The 10,487-nt window shown below is 38.9% G+C and overlaps 2 protein-coding genes across 3 annotated transcripts; one reads left to right on the top strand and one right to left on the bottom strand.

Moving 5' to 3' along the window:
- Positions 1–283: 283 nt before the first annotated feature.
- si:ch211-161h7.8 (thiosulfate:glutathione sulfurtransferase) lies at positions 284–3,092 on the bottom strand. 2 transcript variants are annotated; one of them, XM_061064844.1, is made up of 4 exons: positions 2,890–3,092; positions 1,486–1,608; positions 1,234–1,396; positions 284–915 (listed from the first exon to the last, which is right to left on the bottom strand). In XM_061064844.1, exons 1-4 carry the CDS (start codon positions 3,071–3,073, stop codon positions 861–863), a joined length of 525 nt encoding a protein of 174 aa, XP_060920827.1. In that variant the 5' UTR covers positions 3,074–3,092; the 3' UTR covers positions 284–860. The 2 variants fall into 2 exon arrangements, with proteins under 2 accessions (XP_060920827.1, XP_060920828.1); XM_061064845.1 differs by lacking the exon at positions 2,890–3,092 and adding an exon at positions 1,706–1,860.
- Positions 3,093–7,197: 4,105 nt separating this feature from the next.
- Positions 7,198–8,814, top strand: cst14a.2 (cystatin 14a, tandem duplicate 2). The gene is made up of 3 exons (XM_061064852.1): positions 7,198–7,349; positions 7,471–7,572; positions 8,490–8,814. Exons 1-3 carry the CDS (start codon positions 7,278–7,280, stop codon positions 8,616–8,618), a joined length of 303 nt encoding a protein of 100 aa, XP_060920835.1. The 5' UTR covers positions 7,198–7,277; the 3' UTR covers positions 8,619–8,814.
- Positions 8,815–10,487: the final 1,673 nt, after the last annotated feature.

Consider the following 10,487-nt stretch of genomic DNA (forward strand, 5'->3'; position numbering starts at 1 on the left):
AAAAAAAAAAAAAGATTTTACTGCCTTATTGTGAAGTTTCATTTTTCTTTTTGAAGTGAAGTTCTTCTTTACAAGTGAAGTTTTGGACATGTCCTTGCAAATGAATCCCAAGGCTGGAGTATTGGCAGTAGTCCCTGAATAATTCATACTAGCTAAATATTCACTATGTTATGCTTTAACTGGACTTTAACTTAGCCTGGAGGCACCAACCACAAGAGAAGAATAAAGACGATTTCAAGAGGAGAATGAATTCAATTTTTCAAAATTCAATTTTTTGAAAAAAAATGTTTTGGTCCAAGAAACAGAGTCTTATTGGCTCCTCGGCTTTAATTGGTTTCCAAAAATGATTGTCTCTATACATATTTATATATTTTTTTTTAATCTTAAATTGTTTTTCTTCATTATGTAGCTATAAACTGTGATGAATAATTAGAAAAATAGAATGAGTGAAAATTGAAGTATAAAATGGCTCGTTAGCATGCTCACAATAAAAAACTACAACAATTGCTGCATAGTGCTGTGAAAAATAACGTGTTTCTCGGGACAAGCTGCAGGTCTAAAAAGACACATAAAGACTTGTTAAAATGTCTATGTGATTTATTTTACATCAACTTCTTCACATTCATCAGTTGGTCATAAATCAAAGGTCAAACGTAACGAGCCAAAAAGTCTGGAGCAAACAGTGAATTTGAGTAAAATGTGTAAGAAAGGATCAAAGTATCCTGATTGTAACTTATTAACAGACTCAATGATATAAATCTGTAAGTCAATTTTGCTCACAAGCAAGACATGTGCAATCTCTTATTTATCTTCCGTAGATTTCTTTCAGCTGTTTCTTCGTCTTCTTTCACTTTGGTTGATCATTTTCCTTCTTGCTCTGCCCACTCACTGAACCCTCCTTTATAATGTCTCACCCTGAGAAAAAGAAGCACAAAGAGAAGAGCTCAGTTTCCCAACACTCACCGTCATCCAGTGTTCAACAAACCAAAGCAGCGTCCGAACTTTGAACTCTAGATGAAGCTCTGGGACTGTTTAATAATTAAATAGCACATTAAGTGGGTCTGTTGTGTGGTTAAGCAGGGTACACATTTAATTCAGTAAGTGCCGTGATTCAAATAGTGAAGTCCCGTTTCATTCATTTACCCTTTAAGTATTTACCGTCACCTTCAGTATCTAATCTTACAATTTCAGGGCTGGAAAACGTTTCCCGTGTGTATATCTGCTTTTATTCACCTCATAAACCCCAGCTGACGGGTGATGTTCAGCGCTGTGTTACTCCTGTTGCCACTTCTGCAGTACAACACAATATTGTCATCATCTTTCCCAGGAGCCCTCACTTCAAATTTCTGCTCAAAGTGCTCCGGGGACAGCATCAGAGACTCCTCCAGGATACCCACTGATAAACAACAGCCGTATAGATCAAAACCAAAAAAAAAAAAAGGACAATCACTGTTTTCTCAAATTCCAACATATAGCTACACTTACGCGGGATGTTCACTGAATCTGCGATGCGTCCAGCCTGGTACTCATCAGGACTTCTCACGTCGAACAGCTGGATGTCTCTAGTGGACAGCATGGTCTTCAGCTGCGAGTAGGTCACCACAGACGCTGAGAAACATCAACGATTACAAACACTTTAGTATAAAGTTTTTAAAAAAATCCCAAATTACTTCTTCAACTTGCATCTGTTTTTCTATAAACTCACCATCCATTGTTTGAAAGGTAAGAGAGGGTCTTTTAGCTTAGAGTGATGGTCATGGATGCTGCTGCTGGAAGGATAAACTACACCTCTCACAGAACACAACTGAGCCGTTTACCGACCATTGTTGTCCGTTTGAAACAAAAATGCCCAGGTCAAGCAAAACCTTCTGTTTCAAACAATCACACCAGGAACACTGGATGCCCATTTTTCCCTCCATTCAGTCTGACAATGCTGCAGCAGTGGTGAAAGAAATCCCTCAGATGTCAAGTAAAAGTTTCAATACTTCAGTGTAGATATACTCCTTTAAAGACAAAGTGACGCATCCCCCTGACCATGAACATACATGAATACATCTCAAGTAGGCTATACCATAACTAGTCAACATACAGGACTGCCCTCATCAGATTGTTGTACTACCCCCAGACATGAGGAATGCATTTGAACGATGACTCGCTGGGCGGCTGTAGCTCAGTTAGTAGAGTTGTTGACTCTCAACTGGGAAGGTTGAGAGTTCAATCCCCAGCTGAGCAACATGTCCGATGTGTCCTTGGGCAAGACACTTAACCCCCGCATTGCTCCAGCTGCTTCAGTGGCGGTGTATGAATGGATTAGTGTTGTACTTACTCTCTGATGTACGTCGCTTTGGATTAAAGCGTCTGCTAAGTGAATTGTAACTCACCTGGTCAACCATTAAACTTCAGTTAGTGGGGGTTATTGAAAGGTTATAATGCTGTATCTATTCTGATAGCTGGCTGTCTCTTCTTCTCTATTGCACAAAATGAAACTTTCAACTTTTTTTTTATCTGTAACATTTAGGTTATTATAAACAAAACAATTTAATTATACATTCGTTGTCCTTTTTATATTTAGGCTGCATAATATTCTAGTAGGCTATATTAGTGGTAATACCTATCTTATAAATTATAATTAGCCCACTGATGCATTCATGTGCACACCAGTTCAGTGGACAACAAGCTGTTTAAGCAATAATCAAAGTTTTGTCTTATTTAAACCTTAACCATTTTGGAATTTATCAAATTTTATCAAATCAATAGATCGTATTGTTGGAGGATTTACGGATTAAATGATGAAACGTAAGTAGCACAAAGCTAAAATAGGCTACTCAATTTAAGTAAGCCTATACATAACTCAGAAATGAGAAGTTTTTTTTTTTTTTTTTTTTTTACCGTTGTCAGAGGCTTCTCCGCGTGCAGGACTCGACGTAGAAAACGTCCGGATCACGGAACCAAGGGTCGGATAAGACCTGCGGTTTACTTCTGCGACGACCTGACAGAAACTCCGAGACAAGACAAAGGAGAGCATGATGAAGACAAGCGCTCTCTGCAGACTACCGGCTACAAGGGATCGCATAGTCCAGGTGTGTTTTATAACACTCACAGCCGACTCCCTTCCTCTGTCTAGATGTAACGCCATCCTCAGGTAGAAAACGTTACAGGTCTCTGAGGTTTGTTCTTAAATCTCATGAAGGTCATTTACAAAGACTATTAATTAGCCTGTAGAACTAAATGCTGAAATTCTATTCACCATTAATGTACATTTTTGTGTTAGGCTAAATCATGTGTAATTTAGGCTATATTCTAACATATTTCTTGTATGGTTGCATGTCCTGCAGGATTGATACTAAGACTAAGACAGCTTTAAAATATTTAAACTTTGATTCCTTAATTTTTTTTGGCACATTTTGATCTGCTGAAAGAGTGGCTCAATGGCTGTGAAGTTGTTGTTTTTTCCAACTAGCTCAAGTAGGATATCAGAAACCATAGTGAATTTGTGCATTTTGCATTATCAACTGGGATTTGGGTTTAGCGTCAAAATAACCTGAGGGCTCCAGCTTGTACATTTCAGTCAAATTGGCTAAATCGGTTTCTCGTCACACAAAGCCAACAGGGTGGCAGTAGCTCAGTCTAGACTTGGGTTTGGTTGGTTCAAGCCCTGGTGCGAACCAAAGTATGGAAGTTGGTCTGGTGGCTGAAGAGGTGCCGGGTCATTTCCCAAGTGCTGCAGATGTGCCCTTGAGCAAGGCGCTGAACCCCCCAACAGCTCTGACATCTCTCCAGGGTGCCGTTTGTGCATGTATGAGTTTCGGGCCCATGTGTGTGAGAAGTGTCTCAATAACAGAGTGTATAACCAGAATTAATAAAGTATGTAAAAAAAATATTTGGATAATTGAACTCTTTCCATCTTTAGATGAAGAAAATATCTCATGTGCAAATGTAGTTTTATATAAAAGTCCTCTGTTTCTCCTCTAAAACTTAAAAACAACCCATTATAGATAATATGTCAACCTCTTTGAATGACAGACATCCCAAACCCCTCTAAAGAAATGCTGCTTTGGTTACAGTCCCTGGTCGTGTGTTTGTGCGATTTCCCTCATACGTTCAACTGGAGATTTCTCAAGAGGGTGTGTGTGTTTTACCTTTGGAAACCAGGGGAAACTCTACACCATCTGATGGATAACGAAGCCATTAGGAAGGAAAATATTTAGTGTGTGCAGCCTCTTTATCACTGAACTTTGCTCAACAAAACAGAGATCTCCAAGCATATTGTGGCGATGCCTGACCTGTGTGTTAGAGGAAAGTCCAACCAAAGTAAGAGTAAAGTATGACCACTTCTCCAGGTATAAAAACGTTTGTATGATTATTTCATGAGGATCCCTCTGATAATTATGTTTAAATAATTCAGCCCGGATAAAGTTTTGGACTGCCAACAAACTGAGTGAGAAGCCATGCTGTTTGTTCGGCTTAAACATATCAAAATAACGCTGTCTGAAAAAAGTAACATTTAAATTCTGTTTAAGTAGTCAGGATATAAAGATAGCATGTGTTCAGTTGAGGAAGTGATTTGATATAAAACCCAAAGACAATGGTGTTAAATAGATAAAGAGACTGAAAACAGACCTGGAGAGATTCTAATAACTAAGGTGAATATAAAAATTACAAATGAATGATGAAAATGTTTCTTATATGGCTGAATTATTACTGCGCCTGCATTTTTCACATTTGTCCAGCAGCTGTCCTCATTGAGTTCCCATTTGCTTATTGGTACTCGTCATCATGTTTCAACCACAATCTTAGTAATCCTTATTCTATTTGCCTGACGAGCCTGAGGATCAATTGGATTGTGTGATTTTGTGCACAGTTTCATAATTTTCTAGAACAGGAAACCTGATACATATGATATATGTGCCATACAAAACAGATGTGTGTCAGGATAATTCCCAACAAAGTTTCCATTATCAGGAATTTGTGGAGCTGCAGATCCTATACGCCTGCTTTCACCTTGGTACAACTTTAAAGTTAGACTTGATATTCATTCGAGATGCCTTTTATTCAATTCTTCCTTGTCAAAAAGAGCATTCCAGATATCCACTTAGTATTTCTTCCTCTAAAAAAATGATAGCCATGTGTTTATTTTTAACACCACTCTTTTAACCTCTCATAACAATTATTCATGACCTATTTATCTTTTAATACAGCCACTCGTATGTGTGTGTTTTTGTTTGTTTTTGTTCTGAACTGTGTGCACACTGCACTGTTTTACACAACTGAAGTTCCTAATGGATAAATAAAGTTGCTTGAATTGTATATCCATAACATCATACACTTCATACTTCCAATACAGTTTGAACATAGATAATTGCAATAAAGTATTCTTCCAAGAAAAAACTCAAGTACTTACTGACAGGAGTGCGTTTGCTTCAAATGGTAAAACAGGCTGCCATATGCTCAGGGAGACTGAAGCACGACGGGGTGCTGGTATCAGACCCCAACCCAATGATTGTCTGAAAAAAGTAACATTTAAATTATGTTTAATGGAATTTAAATTCTGTTTAATGGCCAGTGTGACCGTGCCCTCAGGGTCACACTGGACATCCGTGCCATCGTGCCTGAGCACGATACGGAGCGGTCACACTGGTCAAACGAACTGGACTTTAGCGTTGAAGCGTGCTTGGGCACGGTACGGATGGCCAGTGTGACCGCGCCCTCAGAGAGGTGTGCTTCGGCACGGTACACTTCATGCACGAGCACAAGCACGCGGATACACAACGCTGACAGCCTTCATTATGGAGAAATCCAGAGTTTCATGTCTGTATCTGACTAACATGAAACAATATAAGACACAAAGTAGCTGTCATGTTCTCTGTGTTGTTCCCCAATGTGCGACTGTGGACTCGCGCACGGACTCAGCCGCGCGTCTATTTTATTTATTTATTTATTTATTTATGGCTGTGTCTGATTAAAAGGCTTAAAATAAGCTGTAAAGTCAGTAAAGTAGCTGTCATGCTCTATGTTTTTCTCTGATGTGCAGACGCAGACTCGACTGTGCGTCTCTTTCTCTCTCTCTCTCTCTCTCTTTTTCTCTCTCTCTCTCTCACGTCCACCTGTTTGTAAACTGAGCACGCTTCATAATAACATAAAGCGTGCATGTGTTGTATTAAGACGTTATGTAGAAGAGGTAATCGTGCTTAGGCACGGATAGTCCTGTGTAGTGTGACCGCGGGGGAATGGCGCTGCGGGGGGCAATCGTGCTTGGGTACAGCACGGTACGGATGGCCAGTGTGACCGTGCCCGTGAAGCATGGCATGAGGGGGTGCTGGTATTCAGACCCCAACCCAATGATTATTGGATCTATTATTGGATAGAAGCAACCTATACTGGGGCACTGGTGTAGCTCAGGTACCTCGTGTAGAGAGAGCTATAGTCCTTATAGTACTGGTTGCAGGTTCAACTCCTGATGCCATTTGGTGTATGAAATCCCTTGCTCTCTCTCTCCCTACATTCTCTCCCTACATTCAGCTTTCCTATTAAATGAAGGCAATAATACAACAAATAAATAAAGACCTATTAATTTAAGGAAAAGTATAAAACGTTGTACTTGAATACAATAATTGAATAAGCTTTGTGTTCTGCCAACCTCATAAATAATTAAAATAAGATTTTTAAAGAACCAAAAATGTATCTATACTTTTTTATAAAACATGTTTTCAAAGATAATTTTTCCTATAGCCACTCATATAAATCGTCACCATTTTATCAAATCAAAACTGGACAACAGAGATGCCTTCAGTCCTGATTCATCATAACTTAGGCCTATACTGTTTATTTGTCTGAGTTTGTAGGAGACACCTGCTGTTTGTGCATGTTTGTCCTCAAACTCCCCAAACATTGAAACCACAAGTGTTTCACCTCTTCTCCATGTTAAACCTGTGGTGCTCAGCAGTTGTGTAAACACAGCCGCGCCTCGGACTGATCCACGTTGTCTGTAACGAGGGCAAAGCTTGGGGAACAATTTTTTTCAGAACTATCCTTTCCAATATTTCAGATATTACACTATACAAAATAAAACGTTTCTCTATACATGATATATGATATATTTGTCACAATTTTGTGACATCCTTTAAAACAGCCCCCCTCCGCCCCTGCGTAGATGGTATAATCCCATGACGCTTCAAAACACAGTTATACGAGTTCCTGACTCCACTTGAACGTCTGTCTGACACAGCTCATCATTCTCACTCGTGTTTTCGTTAACGCGTCTCCTAAAACTTCTCAAAATGCCGATGTTATGTGGAGGGGCTGGACCACAGCTCGATGCCGACGAAAAAATCCAGAAGCTGGTTGAAGGGGTAAGCAGAAAATGATTTTTCTTTCGTTATATTTGGACTTTTTCTCTCTTGAAACTAGTCATATAGCCTACATAGTAAACTGGTTTCATGTTTTTCTATGCCATCACCACTCTGTTTCCAGGTAAAGGGCCAGGTACAGGATAAGACAGGGAAAGAATACGACGTTTTCGTAGCCAAGACCTACGTGAAACAGGTCGTGTCTGGAACCAACTACTTCATCAAGGTAATTCTTATTTACAACAAAGAGCCCACAAGAAAGAAAGGGGGGGTCCATGTAACTTAGCCTGCACTGCAGCACCAAGGCCAAGTCAGATTTAATTGGGCTACAATGTAGTCTATCGTTGTCGGGTTTCTTTCCTGCAAATGTAATGTTTTTGGTTCACTTGTCACGGCTCTTGACTCACAACAATGCTTTCCTGTCAGTCCGCAGTGCATCCACTGCCCAGCCACAGACAACAGTTAACAGAACACCCTCAAAAGTATAAAAAATATATATAACTGAACCTGTAGCTCGATTGGCATCATGTGATTTCTTTTTTTTTCTTTTTTTTTTTATGATACAGCTCCCTCTGAGTCATGGCAGTCATGACTCATCATGGCAGACTTCATGGTTTACTTTCGTCATGACTTTCAGAAGAGAGAAGACAATTAACCACGTTTAAAAAACAAAAAAAACAAAACACAATTTAATGGATTTGATCATTTGCACTTTTTCTCAACTCGCTGTTCAAATAAAATACAAGACTGAGCTCATATCGAGTAACAATGAGTGAATGAAAGAGTTTCAATATAACAGGATGCAGTAACAGTAATCAAGAATTGTAATTATAAATCAAAATCCCTTTTTTTTAAGTTGTAGTGAATCAGGGATTCATAATTAAATTATTAGTAATCTCTGTTAAATCACTGTCTTGATTTGTTGACACGTATGTAATATAACCTTAAATTCTGATCATTTCTTTGATCTAACCAGTTGACCAGTGTACCAGTTGGATATAAATGGACATTACACCAAGTTCTAACGAATACGCCTTCACCTTCATAGAGGATCAGTTTGTTTCTGGTCCCTTTGAATAGCAAAGAAAACATTGTATACTGGATTTTTAGAGATCTCAAGACTTTACTTTTATGTCCTTGCAGGTCCATGTTGGAGGAGACGATCATGTTCACATCTGTGTTTACGAGAAACTTCCGTGTCATGGAGGAGAAATCTCGGTGGAGAGATTTCAGGTGTCCAAGAGCCAGCACGAACCAATCGGGTACTTTTAAAGGGAAGAGCACCTTGACCTACAGACTGCAGTCTCATTTATAAACCAGTGCTACACCAGTTATCACGACCAATATTTTAAACATTGTTACATGCAGTTCTCTATCCATACTGTTTATGTACTTTAGGTCATCATTTTCAAAGTATGTCAAAATGGAACTATTTTCTACTAAATGAATGAATAAATAATTTGATTAATTGAGTGTTGCTTGTCTTTCTTTGGTAACTAATGTTTGAAAATAACTCTGCAGGCCATGTACGTGAGCTTGGAAAGGCATTTCCCTCCCAAAAAGGAGTGTCAGGGTTTTGTGTCTCTTTGAGTCTACTTGATGTCATGTGAAACATTTTTGGAAGTAGATTCCTTTTTCTAATTGATTTCTCTCGTATTCGTACCACTTCCCTTCACAGGCAGATCATGAGGTTCATGGTTCACCTCCAGTGCAGTGGGTGTGCCTTGTAGATGTAGGCTATATGTTTAACTTATAGAATGTGCTTTTGTCTGAACAAAAGGGACCAACTACATCTTCTTAATGACTCGTGCATAAGTCTGACAGCTGGGTGTGTTTCATGACTGTCCCTGTGAAAGCACACGTTCAGGGTTTAAGATTCAGTTTAATGGGTTGTTATTTTTCAAACAGGTTAAGTATGTAGCAGCTGCTGACTTTATATTGGAAGAAAACAATGTAGCCTATGCCATGTCAAATCAAAGCACATATAAGCAGAAATTGAGCAACACTTTGCTGTTTTATGAAAGACATGAATATCCTAAACCCTGACAATGTCGCTCTACTAGGATTGGGCAATTAATCGAAAGCGTCATTCAGGACTTCTAACCGACGTAGTCTTGCTCATGTCGATTATTATTTTCAGGGCAGGGTCATGTGACGACACGTCCAATCAGCAACATGGAAGCAATGTGTTGTGAAACAAGTGTTATCGTCGATGGCTTTGTTCCTTGGAGTTACCAGGTAAGCTATCACATTATAAGCATGTACAATTCACAGACCCTGGACCTGGCTCCCCTAAATGGAAAGCAGCCCATTTTATTTGATCAAATACAGCCGAGCCTTTCCTGCATGCATTAGGCCTCAATTAATTTGTACTATTTCAAAGTTAAATGTCTCTTTCATTTCTACCTAAAGGTCATTCTTTTCCAGATTGTTTCCAGAGCCTGGAGTTTTTCTAAATGCAGCCCGCTGTGGTATATTTAGAAACTCTGGGATCACATCTTTACTTTAAAATAAAGTTGTGTGTGGTAGTGAATGACGTGTAAAAGATCAGCATGAGTTTATAAAGACTTTAACCTGCTGGCAGAAAAGTGGAGCTGAAGAGGTTTCAGGTATGAAAGAATTGAGTTTATCTCCTGAGAAAACATCTTTACAGTCTGCAGGTGGATCTGAGATGTCACGGATATCATGGTCGCGTTCCAAAATCATTACTTTTTGGCAAGATTTGTTAAATTATGTTTTTTCTGGCATACTTAAAATAATTTTACAGCAATCTTTAAAAAAAAAAAAGGTTTGAATTGTAAAATATTGAGTTCTCTATAACTTCCCTTCCAGCATATTCCTCACAGGCTGCATAGTGTGAACACAGTAAAAAAAAAACATTCTGTCAGATTTATGTTTGCATTCAGGTGCTTTCAAACAAGTCTCACTGACGTTTTCCCCTCAGTTACAAATTCTGTAATTCTTACTTTTTTTGGGCTGAAAAATTAAAACATTAAAGTCATGTTCACTGAACCAACTCAGTCCTCATAACCTGAACAAAATCTCAAACCTAGGATTCAAACAACCCTCCCCGGTATCGTCTAAGTCAGATGATAGAAATGCTAACCACAACTTGAAATGACTAAGACAAAGCAGCTGTTA

Source organism: Labrus mixtus, chromosome 19, assembly GCF_963584025.1.
Source record: "Labrus mixtus chromosome 19, fLabMix1.1, whole genome shotgun sequence".
Classification (NCBI taxonomy): Eukaryota; Metazoa; Chordata; class Actinopteri; order Labriformes; family Labridae; genus Labrus; species Labrus mixtus.